Genomic DNA, 18787 nt, shown 5'->3' on the forward strand with positions numbered 1-18787 from the left:
TCATGCATGTGAGGCAAGCACTCTACCATTGAGCCACATTCCCAGCTCATCTCACATTTTTTGCTTGGGCTATCCTTGAGCTGTGATCCTCCCAATCTCGGCTGTATGATCAGTGGGCTATACCATGAGCTATAAGCACTCAGCCTCCAGGGATTTTCTTTGGATAGTGCCAACAGAGGATCTAAGAATTTGTTCAAGTAAAACCTTAAATCATATATATTTATAAAATATATAATCATAATTACATCAGTATTTTTTATAAGATTTTTATTTGTGCTAGGCAAGCACTTGAACCAATTCTAATCCCTCCCCCCACAATTTCCCTTGTCATTTTTTTTCATTTGTAAAATCCCAATGTCATGAAAAAGCTTTTCCTTTCCCCCCTGCAGTTACCTTTGATCCTTTCAAACAAATATTCCTGATTTGGTGTTAAATCTAGATACTGCACAATCGTATTCAGAGTGGGAATGAGAGGGGCTTTGACCAGGGCAGCTTGCTTCAAGCTAGTAATACTAGCTTCTGTTAAAATAAAACACAGAGAACACAGATTATTCTTCATGAAGGTCTCTAAAACAATCTAAAATGCTCTTTTTCATGTGTTCAAATAGCTGGCTCCTCCCTGCCCTTTGGGTCTTTACACAACCAGCAAGACCCTCCCACCCAGACACTTCTAGTCAGATTTCAACCTTCCCCTGTACACGAGTGATAGAATCCCTCTGCATTTTCCTCAGCACTAACCACTTGCTTCCCCTTTACTCTCTTAACTATGAGACTGTAGTTCAATGAAAGCAAGGATTGGGCCATTCTCCTGTAAATCTTTTCACCAATGCCTGGAATCGAATCAGTACTTGGTAAGTACACAATAGTTGTTGAAAGAGTAAATAAAAGCCATAACAGTTTATCTTAATTTCATTATCTACTTCACCTTAGTTTATTATTTCAGTCAGATTTACTTACATATACACTTTTAAAAAGCAATGAAATCCATGTTGGCAAATCAACAACTAAAATACAAGGTTTTAATGCTACCTGTATAAAAATATACACTAAACAGGTTTCAAAATAACTTGAATTACAAGTTGCCCATTATTTCAGGATAAGAGGATTTATGACAGCCTTGAAATCACAAGGCCTAGGATCACAGGTCTGTGCCCCTGAACTATACCCAGTGTAGAAAAAATATTTTTAGAGCTAGGGACTGGTTGGCTCATGCCTGTAATCCTAGCTACTCAGGAAGCTGAGATCTAAGGATCATGGTTTGAAGCCAACCAGGACAGAAAAATCCATGAGACTCTCATCTTCAATGAACCACCTGAAAACTAGAAGTAGAACTGTGGCTCAAAGTGCTAGCCTTGAGCATAAAAGCTCAGAGACAATGCCTGGCCCTGAGTTCAAGCCAGCCCTACAACCAGCAGACAATGACAACAACAAAAAGGTATTTTTACAAGTGATATAACAGCTAGAGTAAATACACACACACACACACACTTTTTAGTTGTGGGGCTTGAACTCTGGCCCAGGAGCTTTTGAAGGGAGTGTGCATTAAAAGCTTACACACACACACACACGCACGCACGCACGCACGCACGCACGCACGCACGCACGCACGCACGCACACACACACACACACACACACACACATTTTAGTTGTGGGGCTTGAACTCTGGCCCGGGAGCTGTCCCTTAGCTCTTCAGCTCAAGGCTAGCGCTCTACCACTTCTGGTTTTCTGGTGGTTAATTGGAGATAACAGTCTCACAGACTTTCTTGCCCGGGCTGGCTTTGAACCTCAATCCTCAGATCTTAGCCTCCTTAGTAGCTAGAATTACAGGCATGAGCCACTGGCACCCGGGAAAATATTTTTGTTTGTTAAGCAATTCTGTAAGAAGTTATCCTAAGGAAATAATAATGTATACAGAAATGTAGGTACATAGACATTCATATTATTAGCTACAGAAAAAAAAAAACCTCCTTAAATTCCAGGCAATAGAAATCTGTTTTATATATATATATATATATGTGTGTGTGTGTGTGTGTGTGTGTGTGTGTGTGTGTATGTGACAAATATAAAAAAAATACAATCTACCCATAAAAGTAATGCTGTAACTGGGCGCTGGTAGCTCATGCCTGTAATCCTAGCTGAGATCTGAGGATCATGGTTTGAAGCCAGCCTGGCAGGAAAGTCTGTGAGACTCTCCAATTAATCACCAAAAAGCTAGAAGCAGTGCTATGGCTCAAGTGATAAAGCTTCAGCCTTCAGCAAAAAGAACTCAGCAATAGCACCCAGGTCCTTAGTTTAAGCCCCAGAACCAGCAAAAATAAATAAATTAAATAAATAAAAAGTACATATAAATGTTATATGAAAAAAATCTCAAAAATACTAATTTTAAGTTAAAAAGGCCAGTAATAAAGGACAACAGACTGAATAGTAACATTTATCTGACATACACAAAACATGCCTACCTGTTTTGTGTATGATAAAAATCAGACTGGTATGACAGGCTGGCAGTGAGAGACCTGCTAAAGGGCTTGAAGTTTCTTGTTTTGGGTGATGAAATGTTCTAGAATCAACAGTGGTACAAGCAACTCTGGGCTGTACACGTTAATAGCAAACTTTATGGTAGGTAATTTACATTTCAAGCTGGTGTATCTAAAACACACTAAGTATATTTTATTTAGTTTTCTTCTTTACCTGAAGATAACAAAGGAAGCTGTTAAACAGCCCAATAGAAGGAGATTCTTTCCACTTGGTGCTTTACTGAAAATCATCAAATGCTGGGTTCTATTTCACATACCTCCTATTTGTAGCTCTGGACAGCCCATTCGTCTCATCTGGGTGCTGACAGACTCAATCTCTTGTACAAGTGGCACTAGTATTGTCTCATTGATCCACTAGGAAGAAAAGGAGGTATTCTGTATTCATAGTCCCAAAGCACTTCTCAAGTACTTTTACAAGTAACTCTAAGAACATTTTTTTACTCTTACATTTGAATATTAGTAGCATTATAAAATATAGTAAAACAGAATAAAAATGGCAATCACCTGAAGTCTTAAGTTAAATAAATGTTATTAGAGTACAAATTAACTAAACTATATTTTAAAATTGTATGCTTACTGGGCACCGGTGGCTCACACCTGTAATCATAGCTACTCAGGAAAACTGAAATCTGAGGATCCTGGTTCAAAGCCAGCTGGGCAGGAAAATCCGTGAAATTCTTTTTTTTTTTTTTTTTTTGGGGGGGGGGGTCCGGTCATGGGCCTAAACTCTGGGCCTGGGCACTGTCCCTCAGCTCTTCAGCTCAAGGCTAGTGCTCTACCACTTGAGCCACAGCTCCACTTCCAGCTTTTTTCTTTTTCCTTATGTGGTGCTGAGGAATCGAACCTAGGGCCTCAGGCATGCAAGGGAAGCGCTCTACCACTGAGCCACCTTCCCAGCCCAAAAATATGGTCTTTTTTTTTTTTTTGGGGGGGGGGGGTCAGTCATGGCGCTTGAACTCTGGGCCTAAGCGCTGTCCCTGAGCTCTTCAGCTCAAGGTGAGAGCACTCAACCACTTGAGCTACAGTGCCACTTCCAAGTCCGTGAAATTCTTATGTCCAATTAACTACCACAAAACCAGAAGTAGCACTGTGGCTCAAGTGGAAGAGTGCTCACCTTGAGCTGAAGCATTCAGGGACAGCACCCAGGCCCAGAGTTCAAGTCCCATCACCAACCAAAAATAAATAAATAAGGGCTGGGAAGGTGGCTCAGTGGTAGAACACTTGCCTTGCATGCATGAGGCCCTACGTTCGATTCCTCAGCACCACATAAGGAAAAAGAAAAAAGCTGGAAGTGGAGCTGTGGCTCAAGTGGTAGAGTGCTAGCCTTGAGCTGAAGAGCTGAGGGACAGCGCCCAGGCCCAGAGTTCAAGCCCCATGACCGGACCCCCCCCCCTAAAAAAAAAAAAAAAAAATTATATGATTGATTTTTTTCTAAATACTAAACTTTCAGATAATATTAAATTATTTTCTATAATTATTATTCTTAGATAAAAGATAATTTTGTTTTATTTATAGGGTAATTATACACATTTATTAACATAGTTTCTATCGGTTTGTAATTATGCTTCTTAGGTGGCTGAGATCCGAGGTTCAAAGCTAGCTAGTAGAGTCATTAAAAAGCAAAATATTTTCAATTAAAATATATGTGTGTAGCCAGATGCCAGAGGCTCATACCTGTAATCCTAGCTACTCAGGAGGCTGAGATCTGAGGATTATGGTTCAAAGCCAGCCCGGGCAGGAAAGTCCCTTAGACTCTTATCTCCAACTAACCACCAGAAAACCAGAAGTGGCACTGTGGCTCAAGAGGTAGAGTGCTCACTTTGAGGTGAAGAACTGAGGGACAGTGCCCAGGCCCAGAGTTCAAGCCCCATGACTGACCAAAAATAAAAGAAAAGAAAAGTGCACAATTCCTTATTAACAAGTTTCAAAGCCTCTTTGTTTATTGTTTGTTGTTTTGTTTTGTGATGAAACCCAGGTTCTTGTACATGCTGTAAAAGCCCTCTACTGAGTTAGACTCAAGCTTCTGAACACTAGTTAAAAATACCCCAACAAATCCAAAGTACTCTATTTAAAAACACAGTATTCTAAGGAATTCAGATGAGGAACTGTGTTTGCAAGTAACTAATAGCAGTGACAAGTTTTTGTATTTTAAATACACATTAGAATTTTTAGATTCATTTATAATTGGAAATAAAGCAGCATACAGCTTCAGGCTATCGTCTCATTCATTTAACATGTATTACATGCAACCTATTTGCCAGCTATGCTGGCTGTGACAAAACTAAGATATCCAGCAATGTAATTATGACTCCTGAACCAAAATTCTGACTGAATAGTTCTAGAATTGGACTAAAACCTTTATTCCTGGGCTCAAGTAATCTTCCTGCTGTAGCTTTTTGAGTAGCTGGGACTACAGGTAAAATTTTTTTACTTTTAATTAAATTTTTTGGCTTTGAACTCAAGATCTTCTTGTCTTAGCCTCTTGAGTACTACAATTACAGGTATGTGCCATTAAATATGGCCAGTTACCTTTCCCTCTCAATATCTTATTAAAATTATAGTAAGTAGCCAGGTGTTGGTGGGTAGCTCACATCTGTAATCCTAGCTACTCAGGAGGCTGAGATTTGAAGATAGAGGTTCAAAGTCAGACCAGGTAGAAAAAAGTCTGTGAGACTCTTCTCTCCAATAAACTATCCTCCCAAAAGTTGGAAATGAAGCTCTGGCTTCATTTTTTTGTCTTGAGTAAAAGAAGCCCAGGGACACTGCCCAGACCCTTAGTTTAAGCCCCAGGACCACTACCCCAAAAATAAATAAATAAAATTATAGTAAGTGAAGACAATGTAGCTCTAATTTCATTCAGAATGGACGAATGGGGCTGGAGGATAAAGCAGCAGAAACAGCAATAACCACAATTAGTGGAGGAAGAAGCCAATATGCCTATAGAGTCTGGGACATATCAGTGCTACAGGGAGTAGAGAATAGGCAGGATTGGAAACATGGGCACAAGGCACCTTTCTGTGACCTCCAGGTCAAAGGTAAGTAAAGTAAAATTGGCTCTGATTGAGGATGGGCACAGAGGGAGAGGAAGGCTAAGAAAGAAGGGGAAGGAGGATAAATACATTTAATTGCACGTAGAAAAAAGAACTAGAAAACCTGTTAACATTGTTTTAAGAAGAGGAGAGTGACAGAGATGGTACAACTTATAATATGGTAATAAAAACAAAAACAGAAACAAAAAAAAAGGTTTGTTAGGGCCAGGACCCCTGTTTGTTTCTTTTATAATTCTTGTTACATAACAGATTCTGACAGAAAAGCTCTTTGGAAAATAAAATTGAAAAATTGGGGAAGGGAAGAAGATTTGAATAATTCTTCTCTAAATGCACTTGTTTAGTAAACATGGAAGGAATAAACAATTCCATGAAAATGGACATATATACTATCTAACCAACTAACAACTCCAAATAACAGTTGAATAATATATTTTTCATATTATGAGGCACTAAGATTGTCCAGAACAATGGCACCCACTTACATTTCTAAACTTAGCTGTCCATGAATCCATGTGATCAAGAAGTTGTCTATTCATAGTCACTCTTGCCCAAACCTATTAAAAATATATGTTTTTAAATGAAGAGTGAGAAAAATCTGCATAGAAATCATCATTCTTCCCACATCCTCAGAAATATTTGATGAAGTTGGAAAAAGAAAGTTCAAAAAACAGTCTTATTACCCACTTAGTATTCATACATGTACACATCTTTTTAAAGTTTCTTGCATCTAAAGGTTTAATGATTGTTTTTTGTTTTTAAAACAAATTAAAATTCCGTATTTAGTATTAAACTAGTAAAGCTACATATTACCAAATATTTTATTCCAAATATATTTTAAAGGCAAATCTGCTTATACAAGTATTATTAGATACTTAGAAACCTTTTTATGAATGTAGAAAAATATTTTAGGAAGGGCACTAATATTAAATTATGTATCATAAAGAAAATATATGATACAGTATATTTAGGTGCCCAAAATTAAGTCAGAAGCCTTTCCACTGTCAATCATATCAGATTGGTATTTCTATCCAGTACACATGGATATTATAGAAAAAAATATTCTAAGAGTAGACTACTTTCTAGCATACTGAAAATTATCAATATTATTTCTAAAATTATTTTACATTTACCTCTTCTGCAGCTTGTTTAGAACTGAGATCTGCTTCATCTTTGTTAGCAGATGGGGCCTGAGACCTACAGGCAAGCTGATACTGAAACTTCTTCAAAGTTTGTGCATAATCCCCCACAGAACGACTGTAGTTCCAGAAAGTTGGGCTGGTAGACGGAGATGTAGAATCTGGGCTCCCTACAATTATGAAATAAACAGTTTTAGTCTGCAGTAGTAAGTTTTGCAATTAGCAGTAACCCATAGACACTGGGTTTCCTAGGGCTGAGACAGCATCATTCAAGGAATCAGAAGATATCCCTCACCATCTGCCTCCTCTCCAACATTATCTTCTCTTTAGTGAGAGTATAGATTCCTTATGTGAAAAATTTAGAAGACTTTTAAAGTAGTATGAATTAAAGAGCCCTAAAAATTGTGCATGGTTAAATGTATCTGTTTATTTTTGTGATAAAATTAAGTTGGTTCATTCCCTAAGACTTTTAAATGATTCAGTGAGAAACAAATACATTTCTTCTGGAACTAAGTAGGCTAAGCAAGTTGCCTGACTGAATTTTCAGAGGCTCCTGCTGAATGGAATAAATATAATCTCCTGTTAATTGACTTCTTGCTGGGCTATGGGCTGCAGTAATGTGTTTTGTTTACTAGCCTGTAGTAAATCCTGTTGATTAAAAAGCTATCTGCACTTTACACTTCTAAATTTATAGTTACTTTTAGGAAATACAAAAATTGACATTTAGGAATCTACTTCTATGAAAATCTCTACCAGGGTACTTACCACACTTGAGATTATAGTTTATCTGGAATAAATTCATTAATAACAGCTTTTATATAAAATGGAAATAAAATTACAATTTTACTTGAAAAAAAAAAAGAGATTATAGTTTGTCTCACTTCCCAAAGAGAATCTGAGTTCCTTGGGGTAAGGGATTATTTTTCCTATTAGCATATAGTGCAATGCCTGAATATTAAATAAGGAATAAAAATTATACTTATGAAGGGCATTTTTTTTCAGAGTTTAACAGATATCAGAAATATTAACTGATTAAAAATCACAAATTAAAAAAAAAACTAGTTCTTTGTCAGTTTTGGAGCCTGAACTACTCTGGGCCTGGGTGCTGTCCCTCAGCTCTTCAGCACAGGGCTAGCACTCTACCACTTGAGCCCCAAGCCACTTCCGGCTTTTTGTGCTTATGTGGTGCTGAAGAATGGAACCCAGGGCCTCATGCATGAAAGGCAAGCACTCTACCAATGAGCCACCTTCCCAGCCCCAAAACTAGTTCTTAAAAGGAATGACTATAGGGGCTGGGGAGATGGCTTAGTGGCAGAGTGCTTGCCTAGCACACATGAAGTCCTGGTTCAATTCTGCAGTACCACATAAACAGAAAAAGCCGGAAGTAGCACTGTGGCTCAAGTGGTAGAGTGCTAGCCTTGAGCATAAGAAGCTCAGGGATAGTGCCTAGGCCCTGAGTTCAAGCCCCAGCACTGGTAAAAAAAGAAGAAGAAAAAAAAGGAATGACTATATATAAAACAATAAAAATATTTTTTCAGAGAGATCTAAAAACAAAAAAACAAAAACAAAAAAACAAAAAACAAAGCTACAAGCCAAACCCAAAACCGACAGGAAGAAATAATAATTAGGAGCCGGACGCTGGTGGCTCACGCCTGTAATCCTAGCTACTCAGGAGGCTGAGATCTGAGGATCGAGGTTCAAAGCCAGCCCGGGCAGGAGAGACCGTGAGACTCCTATCTCCAATAAACCACCAGAAAACCGGAAATGGCGCTGTAGCTCAAGTGGTAGAGCACTCGTGAGCTGAAGAGCTGCTGAGGGACAGAGCCCAGGCCCAGAGTTCAAGCCTCACAACCGACCAAAAAAAAAAAAAGAAATAATTAGGGCAGAAGTTAATGAAATAGAGACTGAAAAAAACAACAGAAACAATCAATTAAACCAGTTGGTCCTTTGCAAAGATAAGATTGATAATCTCCCAGCTAAACTGATCAAAAGGAGAGAAAAGACAGAAATACAAGAATCATTATAGAATACTTTGAAAATGTCTATTTTAATAAACTGGAAAATCTAAAAGAAATGGATAAATTCCTATATGTATTTTGTCAACCAAATGGATAAAGTCCTACATGCATTTTATCAACCAAAATTGAACAGGGGGTATAAACCACTTAAACAGATCTATATCACAAGTAATGAGATTGAAACAGTAATAGTCTCAAAAAAGAGGAGAGCCCCGGACTGAATGGTCTCACTGATGAATTGCCCCAGACCTCTAGAAGAACACTAATGTTTTTCAAACTATGCCACAGGATAGAAAGGAAAGGAATACTATCAAATTCATTCTATTAAGACAAGCATATCCAGATATAAAAACTGGGCAAGGACAGAATCCAAAGAAAATTTTAGACCAATTTCCTTAATAAATATAAATGTAAAAACTATTTTTTTTAATTGTGAAAATACCATACAGAGGGGTTACAATTCCATGGGCAAGATAACGAGTACATTTCTTATCAAGCATTGTTGCCTCCTCCTTTGTTTCCCCTTCCCATCCCTTCCCATCTCCCCCCTTTTCCCCCTGTAAAAACTCTTAATAAAATCCTTGCTAACTGTATTTAGTAACATTAAAAAGATTACACAATAAGAACAAGTTGATTTCACTTCAGGGATACAAGAATGGCTTAACATACATGAATCAGTACATGTAATACAACACATAAACCAAATCAGGGACAAAAATCACATGGTCATTATAATAGGTGCAGAAAAAAAGCCTTTGGCAAAATACAGAAACCTCGCATGATAAAAGAAATGAAATGATTTCCTAGTCAAGGAATGGTGGCTCTCACCTATAATCCTAGGTACTTAGGAGGCTGAGATCAAGAAGAACATGGCTCAAGGCCAGCTAGAGCAAACCGTTCAAAAGACTCCATTTCAAGCCAATTAAAAACTGAGCGCTGGACATCCCAGCTATGTGGGAGAACACAAATAGGAAGACTGCCAACTAGGCCAACACGGTCAAAACAGTGAGACACTATTAGAAAAGTAACAAAAGTAAACAAGGAGCATGGTTCAAATGGGAGAGCACTTGTTTCATAGAGACCCTGAGTTCAAACTCCAATACAACAATATATTAGGACTAGAAGAAACACATTTCAACAAAATAAAGGCTCTGACAAACACTTACCAATGTGACACTTAACTAGGAAAATCAGAAATCATTTCTTCTAAAGTCAAGAAAAAGACTCAATATAGTACTAGAATTTCTAGCCAGAGCAAGGAAATAAAAGGGATTCAAATAGGAAAGGGATCAAATTATGCCTATTTGCAGACGGTGTGGTCCTATATTTAAAGACTCTAAAGAGTCACCAAAAGCTCTCCTAAATGTGATTTAAAAAAAATTTCAGTACTGTAACAGGATATAAACAACACACAAAAATCAGTAGCTTTTCTATATGCCAACAATAAACAGGCTGAGAAATAAATCAGGAAAACAATTCCATTCCCAGTATCCTTAAAACAAGTAAAAACCCACCTACTAATAAACTTATCTAAGGACGTGAAGAAAACCTCTGCAATAAAAACAGTAAAACCTTGAAGAAAGCACCAGAAGGTAGATAAACCCCCTATGTTTGTGGATTGGCAGAATTAATATAGTGACAATAGCTAAACCACTGAAAGCAACTTACAGGTTGCCAAAATCCCAGAAATTCTTTGCAGAAATAAAAAAATTAATCCTTTAAGTTTATATGGAAACATAAAGACTTTGAATACCAAAATCATTGGGGGGGGGGGAAACACTGGAGTTATCATAATACCTGAGTCCAAATTGTAATATAGAGCCATAATAACAAAAACAACTTGGTACTAGCACAAAAAGAAGATATGAAGCCCAATGGAACAGGAAGACCCAGAAATATACATATATAGCTACAGCCATCTGAATTTTGACAAGGGAGCCAAAAATATACATTGGAGAAAAGACAGTCTTTAGCCTTTTCAAATGGTGCTAGGAAAACTAGCAATAAGACTGAACCTGGCTGGGCTGGGAATGTGGCTTAGTGGCAGAGTGCTTGCCTAGCTAGCATGCATGAAACCCTGGGTTCGATTGCTCAATATCACAAAACAGAAAAAGCCGGAAGTGGCACTGTGGCTCAAGTGGTAGCATGCTAGCCTTGAGCAAAAGAAGCTCAAAGACAGTGCTCAGACCCTGAGTTCAAGCCTCAGGACTGGCAAAAAAAAAAAAAAAAAAAGACCAAACCTGGATAGACTCCTATTTCTCACATTATACAAAGACCAGTTTAAAATGCATCAGAGGGCTGGGAAGGTGGCTCAGTGGTAGAGCACTTGCCTTGCAGGCTTGAGGCCCTGGGTTTGATTCCTCAGCACCACATAAGCAAAAAGAAAAAAGCCGGAAGTGGCGCTGTGAGTCAAGTGGTAGAGCACTAGTCTTGAGCTGAAGAGCTGAGGGACAGTGCCCAAGCCCAGAGTTCAGGCCCCATGACCAGACCAAAAAAAAAAAATGCATCAGAGATCTTAGTGTAAAATCTGAACCTTTGAAACTACTACAGGAAAATATAAGGAAAACATTGTAAGATATATAGATATATGCAATTACTAGTAATTGTACAAGAAATCGTACAAAAAAATTAGACCAACAATTGACAAAAATGGGACTGCACCAAATTGAAAGGCCTCTGTATATCAAAAGAAACAAGTCTGGGGCTGGGAATGTGCCATGGGTTCAGTTCCTCAGTATTACAAAAACAGAAAAGGCCAGAAGTGGAGCTGTGGCTCAAATGACAGAGTGCTAGCCTTGAGAAAAAGAAGCTCAAGGACTGAGCCTAGGCACTGAGTTCAAGCCCCAGGGCTGGCAAAAAACCAAAAACCAAAATATAAAACCGAAAAACAGAATAAACAAGTATAGAAACAAATATACTAGACAGATTGGGAGAAAACTTTCACCAGCTATTCAATGGATAAAGGATTAATATAGAATATACAAAGAGCTAAAAAAATTAAACAGTAAAAAAACTAATTTAATTAAATAGACAAATCAATTGGACTATCAGTTCTCAGAAGAACTACAAATGGCTAATAAGTGCATGGAGAACTGTTCTACATCGTTAGGCATTAAGCAAATACAAATGAAAACTAAAATGAGATTCCATCTCATCCAAACCAATAACAACAACTACTGGCAAGGATGTAGGAAAAAGGAATCACCATACATTGACAGTGGGAATGTAAACTGGTGCATTCTACATCTTTAGCCATAAAGGAAATACAAATGAAAACTAAAATGAGATTCCATCTCATCCTAAACCACTAACAACAAATGCTGTCAAGGATATAGGAAAAAGGAACCATCATACATTAACAGTGGGAATGTAAAGTTGGTGCAATCACCATGGAAAATGGTATAGAAGTTCATAAAAAACAAACAACAAAAAAATACAATAGATCTACCTTATGATGCTGCTATGCCACTTTTGGGCATATATTTGACGGAGTATAATCAACATATGAGAGTTGCCTGCATACCTCTTATTGTAGTCCTCCCTGTTCACAATAACTAAGCTGTGGAATCAACCTATGTGCCCAAGAACTGATGTATCAATAAACTTGAAATGAGGTATATACACACTATGGAGGAATGTGCATCCACAAGGAAGAATGAACTTTTATTACTTGTCAGAAAGTGAATGGAAGCTAGGCATTGGTGGCTCACATCTAGCTACTCAGAAGGCTGAGATCTGAGGATCACTGTCCCAACCCAGCCCAGGCAGAAAAGTCCCTGTGAGACTCTTATCTCCAACTAACCACTCACAAATGGAAGTGGAGCTGTAGCTCAAAGTAGTAGAGTGCTAGCTTTAAGTAAAAAAGCTCAGGGACAGTGACCAGCCCCTGAGTTCAAGCCCCATAGCTGACAAAAAAAAGAAAGAAAAAAAAAAGGAAAATCATCATGTTGAGCAGGAAGCTGAGTGCAAAAAGTCAATTATCACTTTTTTTTTTTTTTTGCTCCTGTGTAGAATCTAAAGTGATAATGGAGATAGCTGGTGCAGGCAGAGCACGCCTGTAATCCTAACTACTCAGGAGGCTGAGATCTGAGGATTGGGGTTCAAAGCTACCCCAGAAACAGACAACTAGAGATAAGGATTTGAGTTCAGGAAAGGTAGAATCACATTATTTCCTTTCTTTCAGCAAAGGGCAACATTCTTTTTTTTTTTTGTCAGTTGTGGGGCTTGAACTCTGGGCCTGGGCGCTGTCCCTGTGCTCTTCAGCTCAACGCTAACACTCTACCGCCTGAGCCACAGCCACAGCGCCACTTCCAGTTTTCTAGTGGTTTATTGGAGATAAGAATCTCACAGACTTTTCTGCCCGGGCTGGCTTTGAACCATGATCCTCAGATCTCAGCCTCCTCAGTAGCTAGGATTACAGGCGTGAGCCGCCCGCAAGCCACCCACGCCCGGCATAGGGCAACATTCTTATAAGAGAGAAAAAAAATGTTTTTTTTTTCTTTTTCTTTTTTTGGTTGGTTGTGGGTATTGAACTCTGGGCCTGGGCATTGTCCCTTAGCCCTTCAGCTCAAGGCTAGCTAGCACTCTATCACTTGAGCCATAGCATCATTTCCAGTTTTCTGGTCATTCCTGCCCAGGCTGGCTTTGAACTGTGATTCTCTAATCTCAGCCTCCTGAGTAGCTAGGATTAGAGAAGTGAGCCACTGGGCACCCGGCAAAAAAAACTATCTTCCCACTGGCATTTGGGGCTAAAGGAAGCTTATCTATCTTGGACTACTGAGAGATTAAAACAACAAAAAAATTAAAAATCCACTAAATTCTGGGATTTTAGTGTTTATTTTTATTTCTTCTGAGATTTTAGAGGTATAAATTAATCTTCACATGGGGTGGAGTTTAGAGTTCGCAATTATACTACATTGTAAGGTCCCAATATTCAAGCCTAAAAATTACTTAAGCTACCTCAAGGTCAATGATATGAATGGCTGGGCTGAAACAAAGCTTCCACAGCTGTCAAGAACACACAAAGCACTGACGAAACTCTACAGAAATTGAAGTCTGTTTACCAAAACAAATAAAAAATCACACAAATCTACAAGTTCCAAGACAAATGTGTCAACATTTAGCCTCCAAGAACTTTAGATAACTGTTAGCAAGTTGGCTTAAAGTCACAGAAGCAGAAAAAGGAATGGAAAATAAAAGAATTGTTTTAAAATATTGAAAAATATTTGAGAAGAACCAATTCCAAATAAACTATGAAAAAAAGTGAGCTAAAAAAAGAAAAGGCCATGAGTCCAAAATGGCTAAAAGAAACTGGGCTGAGAGATATAAAGAAGCTTGTTCTTTGGAGGAGAAAGTCAAACTATTAAATGTACTTACAAATTGAAGTACTAGAAGGTCATTTGGCAACTATCATTGTATTAACCCAAGCAAACAAACTTACTGACCAATCACTGGGGGAAGGCTTCAGGTACCCTCACAGTGCTAAGGACTGACCCCTCCCCCTTCCCCGAGCCTGTGTATACTAAGAAGTACCTTACTCAGCTACATTTCTGGCCTAAAGAAAGTTGTTATGAAAAAAACCCTGCATGCCATCACCTTGACCAAGTGATCTCTTTTATGTCATCAATAAAGGGACAAAATGGTATCATTTATTTCCTGCTGTGATATACTAAAAGAGACATGCCATACAAGTTGTATTTCTGTCAGAAAGAGAATAGTCTGAATCTAATAAGAGAAAATCATCAGACAAATCCAAATTTACTAAATAGCCCAGCCTCTTCAAAATGAAAAGCGTTGTCATAAAAGACAAAAACAACCCCTCACACTATTCCCTGCCAATGTGCTAGATTAAAAAAGACCAAAGAAGCACAAAAGCATCAATGAAAAAAAAGTTACTATAGCCTTTTTTGTTGAGGGGGAGGGGTGTCAGTAGTTGGGCTTGAACCAAGTCTGGGCACTATCTCTGGGCTGTAGGCTAGTGCTCTAACACTTTTTTTTTTTTCATTCCAAATTCCTGAGTGTTTATTATTCCAGGTGCCTGCATAGAGCATTGAACAAAATGTGGAAGTCCACACAGTCAAGGAACATGCATTCCAGGGGGAAATGAGCAATAAAGGAATGCACAAATAATTCACTAGGCAGTAATGCACAGAAATGCTGAAAAGAAGGGTTAGAAGCTCTATCACTTTGAGCCACAGATTCACTTCTGGTTTTCAGGTGGTTAATTGGAGATAAAGAATCTCATGGACTTTCCAGCTTGGGTTGGCTTTTAGCTTTTAACAGGGATTCTCAGATCTCAGCCTGGTGGAGAAGAGTATATGGAGAATATGGAGCTAGAGTATAAATACGAACTAGTTCCTACCATTAGGGTAATGATGCCTAAGTAACAACAGCATACTTACTGCTTAGATACCAACTTCTAATTATAATTTTTCAGTGAAAAAAATTGGGACCCCTAGAAGAAACATACCAGCCCCAGAGCCAGCTAGCCAAAGTACAGGATGAGGAATTGGAGGCATGTCTCAAGTGGTAGGGTCTCAGCCAGTAAAGTACGCAGTCTTGAGTTTAAATCCCAGTACTGCCAAAAATAAACAAATAAGTAAACAAATGAAAATAAAATAAAGGGCTGGGGGCATTGGTCAAGTGACAACATGCCTGCTTAACAAGTGCAAAGCCCTGATTAAAACAATCTTTTAAAAGAACATATTCAGGAGCCAGGCACTGGTGGCTCTCGCCCATAATCCTAGCTACTCAGGAGGCTAAGATCTGAGGATCACAGTTCAAAACCAGCCTAGGCAGGAAAGTCTGTGAGACCCTTATCTACAATAAACCACTAGAAAACCAGAAGTGGCACTGTGGCTCAAGTGGGAGAGCACTCACCTTGAGCTGAAGAGTGCAGGGACAGCGCCCAGGCCAAGTTCAAGCCCCACAACCAGTAACAACAACAACAACAACAAAGAATATATTCAGGAACATTAATGAACAAATGTAAAGGCCAAAATTTGGAGATGATGTATTCTTTTCACTATATCAAAGCCACTTACAAAAACTTATCATGCAGCAAGCCTAAAAGTTTCAACTCCCTCCCCCCACAAACAAAACAACCCCACATACAAAAGAAAAGAAAAACTACAAACATTAGCAGCTATAGATCAGAATCTCTGAACATTGTGCAATTAGCTTAGGGGAAAATAAAGATAACCAAGTCTTTTCAGGCTTGAAAATTAAAAGCAACACCAATAAGTTCCAAACATCAACAACAAACCTAATACATAACTTCTTTTGGTCAATGCAAATATAAAAACACAGAGCATCTGAAAATCACAAAGGGGTGTTCTTGTGTTATACTGTCTAATTTTCACAGACTTGAAATATTTGAAAATTTTAAAAAGGCATGTACCCAAAGTAACAAGATAATATTGATTTGTTCCTGTGACATTTGTGGCACTTTCAGGCAGAATTAAATTAAAAATCCCTAGAGAGATTTCAAGCGACACAAAGAACCATGGTCCAATAACTTGGCTTCCTCACCACGCTTTTGCATCTAATGTGCTTTCTGTGAAACTTCCTGAGGGGGAAAAATCATTACTCAGTTCAATAACCTAATTTGGTTTCAAATAATTGACTTTGTAATAATCAAATCCACCTCAAACAGATTAAGACTTGCTAACACTGTTTCCTAAGGAAAAGTATAGGCTGTAAGGAAATACTAAAAGACATATTATAAGGGCTTTCAATCTTACTATAGATGAAAGGTTTACGATTTCTTAGCTCAGCTATATTATACTTCTTAAATTTGGAGTTAATTCTAACTGCATAAAATGATTTTATATATAATACAAAATATGTCTCATAGGTTTTAAAAGGCTTATTTGTAAACACAAAAATTTATGTACAGATATTCAAATAATAAAAACAGGTCAAGAATTACATGAGGTGACAATAAAAATATGTACACTAGATAAAAAACAAAATGTGTACCCAGCTTAACTCTGTGTTGCTTTTCTTCTTCACTTCTAAGGAAAGTGTCCAAGGTCCGCAGGTCTGTCATGTAGTCCTCTTTGTCAGTAGGTGAGTTGTAGACTGTCGGGGAAGTACGGTAGCGAGCTCTCAATCCACTGCTTTCCACTGGGCCAACAGTGGTAGGATACGGAGAAGAAGAAGGACTAAAGCTTGCCAGCTATACAAAACAAAAGAACTTGATTTTATTTTTCCTTAATTGAAATTTATTTTTGTCTTTTACTTTAAAAAAGCAACTTTAAAAAAGTGACTTAAGGGCTGGGAAGTTGGCTCAGTGGTAGAGTGCTTGCCTTGCATGCATGAGGCCCTGGGTTCGATTCCTCAGTACCACATAAGAAAAAAGAAAAAAGCCAGAAGTGGCACTGTGGCTCAAGTGGTAGAGTGCTAGCCTTGAGCTGAAGAGCTGAGGGACAGCGCCCAGGCCCAGAGTTCAGGCCCCAAGACCGGACCCAAAAAAAAAAAAAAAAAAAAAAGTGACTTAAACACACTGACATACCAAAGGCTGGAGAAGTCATGGAACAGTTGAAACCATTCAATATTGATGGAAATCTCAAATGGTATAGCCACTTCCAACAGTGGGGTGAGTTCTTAAAAACTAAACATCCTCCTACTACACCATCTAGCAATTGTGCCCTTGGGAATTATTCAAAGGTTGGTAAAAACTTATGTTTAAATAAAAATCTGTACATGAATGTTTACAGTAGTTTTATTCATAACTCATAAAACCTGGATGCAACCAGATTTTGCCTTTCTTCAAAAGGCAATCAGGTAACTAAATTCTAGCATATCCAAGCAATGGTACATTATTCCGTATTTAAAAAAAAAAAATGAGCTGGGCTGGGAAGATGGCTTTGTGGTAGAGTGCTTGCCTTGCATTCATGAGGCAGCCATGGGTTTGATTCCTCAGTACCACATCAGCAGGAAAAGCTGGAAGTGCCGTTGTGGCTGAAGTGGTAGAACGGTAGCCTTTAGCTGAAGAGCTGAGGGACAGTGCCCAGGCCCAGAGTTCAGGCCCCATGATCAACCAAAAAAAAAAAAAATGTTTTGGGTTGGAAAGGTGGCTCAGTGGTAGAGCGCTTGCCTTGTATGCATGAGGCCCTGGGTTCAGTTCCTCAGCACCACATAACACTAGCCTTGAGCTGAAGAGCTGAGGGACAGCGCCCAGGCCTAGAGTTCAGGCCCCACGACTGACAAAAAAAGAAAGCAAGAAAGAAAACAAGAAAGCAAGCAAGCAAGCAAGCAAGAAAGCAAGCAAGCAAGCAAGAAGAAAAGCAAGAAAGCAAGAAAGCAAACATATGGAGGAAGCTTAAATACATATGCTAAGTGAAAGAAGCTAATGTTGAAGTCTTACATATATGACATTAACTATATGGCATTCTAGAATAGGCAAAATCATGGGGGAAATGAAAAGATCAATGGTTATAAGGAATTTGGAAGGAAAGAAGGTTGTAAGGAATTTGGAAAGAAAGAAGGATGAATACATGGAGCACAGGGAATTTAAAAAATTCTGTTTGACAAATGATCTACCATCAATTGTAATAAATGTAACACTTTCATGGTGTACAGTGATAATATATGTGGAGAACATGTGCATGCTAAAGTGTAAGGAGCATGTGCAAATCTTTGTACCTGACTCCAAATTGTGCTATAAACCTAAAACTTCTCTTTAAAAATCTGTTAAGGTTGGGTACAGTGGCCCAAGACTAATCCTAGGTACTCTGGGGGTACAGATCCAGGCAGGGATCACCATTCAAGGCCAGCCACAGCATAATTTGTGTGCGTGCATGCGTGTGTGCGTGCGTGTGTGTGCGTGCGTGTGTGCGTGTGTGTGCGTGTGTGTGCGTGTGTGTGTGTGTTGCCTCTGAGGTTTGCTCAAGGCTAAGCACTCTACCACTTGAGCCACAGATTCACTTCCGGATGGATGAGTTTCAGAAACTTTATTGCTTGGGCTGGCTTTGAACCATAATCCTCAGATCTCAGCAACCTGAGTAGCTAGGATTATAGGTATGAGCCACCAGTGGCTGGTTCT

General features: G+C 38.6%; 1 protein-coding gene across 5 annotated transcripts in view; it reads right to left on the minus strand.

The window, feature by feature from the left end:
- The window catches only part of Tmem209 (transmembrane protein 209), a 37184-nt gene that overhangs the window by 13551 nt on the left and 4846 nt on the right, over positions 1 to 18787 (minus strand). For 4 of the 5 annotated variants that reach the window (XM_069996762.1, XM_069996763.1, XM_069996764.1 and 1 more), the window contains exons 6-10: positions 16720 to 16918; positions 6716 to 6891; positions 6068 to 6139; positions 2793 to 2889; positions 394 to 519 (exon numbers count right to left, since the gene is read on the minus strand). In XM_069996762.1, coding sequence (XP_069852863.1) covers positions 394 to 519; positions 2793 to 2889; positions 6068 to 6139; positions 6716 to 6891; positions 16720 to 16918 — 670 coding nt within the window. The remainder of the gene's footprint in view (positions 1 to 393; positions 520 to 2792; positions 2890 to 6067; positions 6140 to 6715; positions 6892 to 16719; positions 16919 to 18787) is intronic. The other variant, XM_069996765.1, reaches the window with a different exon arrangement.

Source organism: Dipodomys merriami, unplaced genomic scaffold, assembly GCF_024711535.1.
Source record: "Dipodomys merriami isolate MVZ:Mamm:240054 unplaced genomic scaffold, mDipMer1.0.p SCAF_5, whole genome shotgun sequence".
Lineage (NCBI taxonomy): Eukaryota > Metazoa > Chordata > Mammalia > Rodentia > Heteromyidae > Dipodomys > Dipodomys merriami.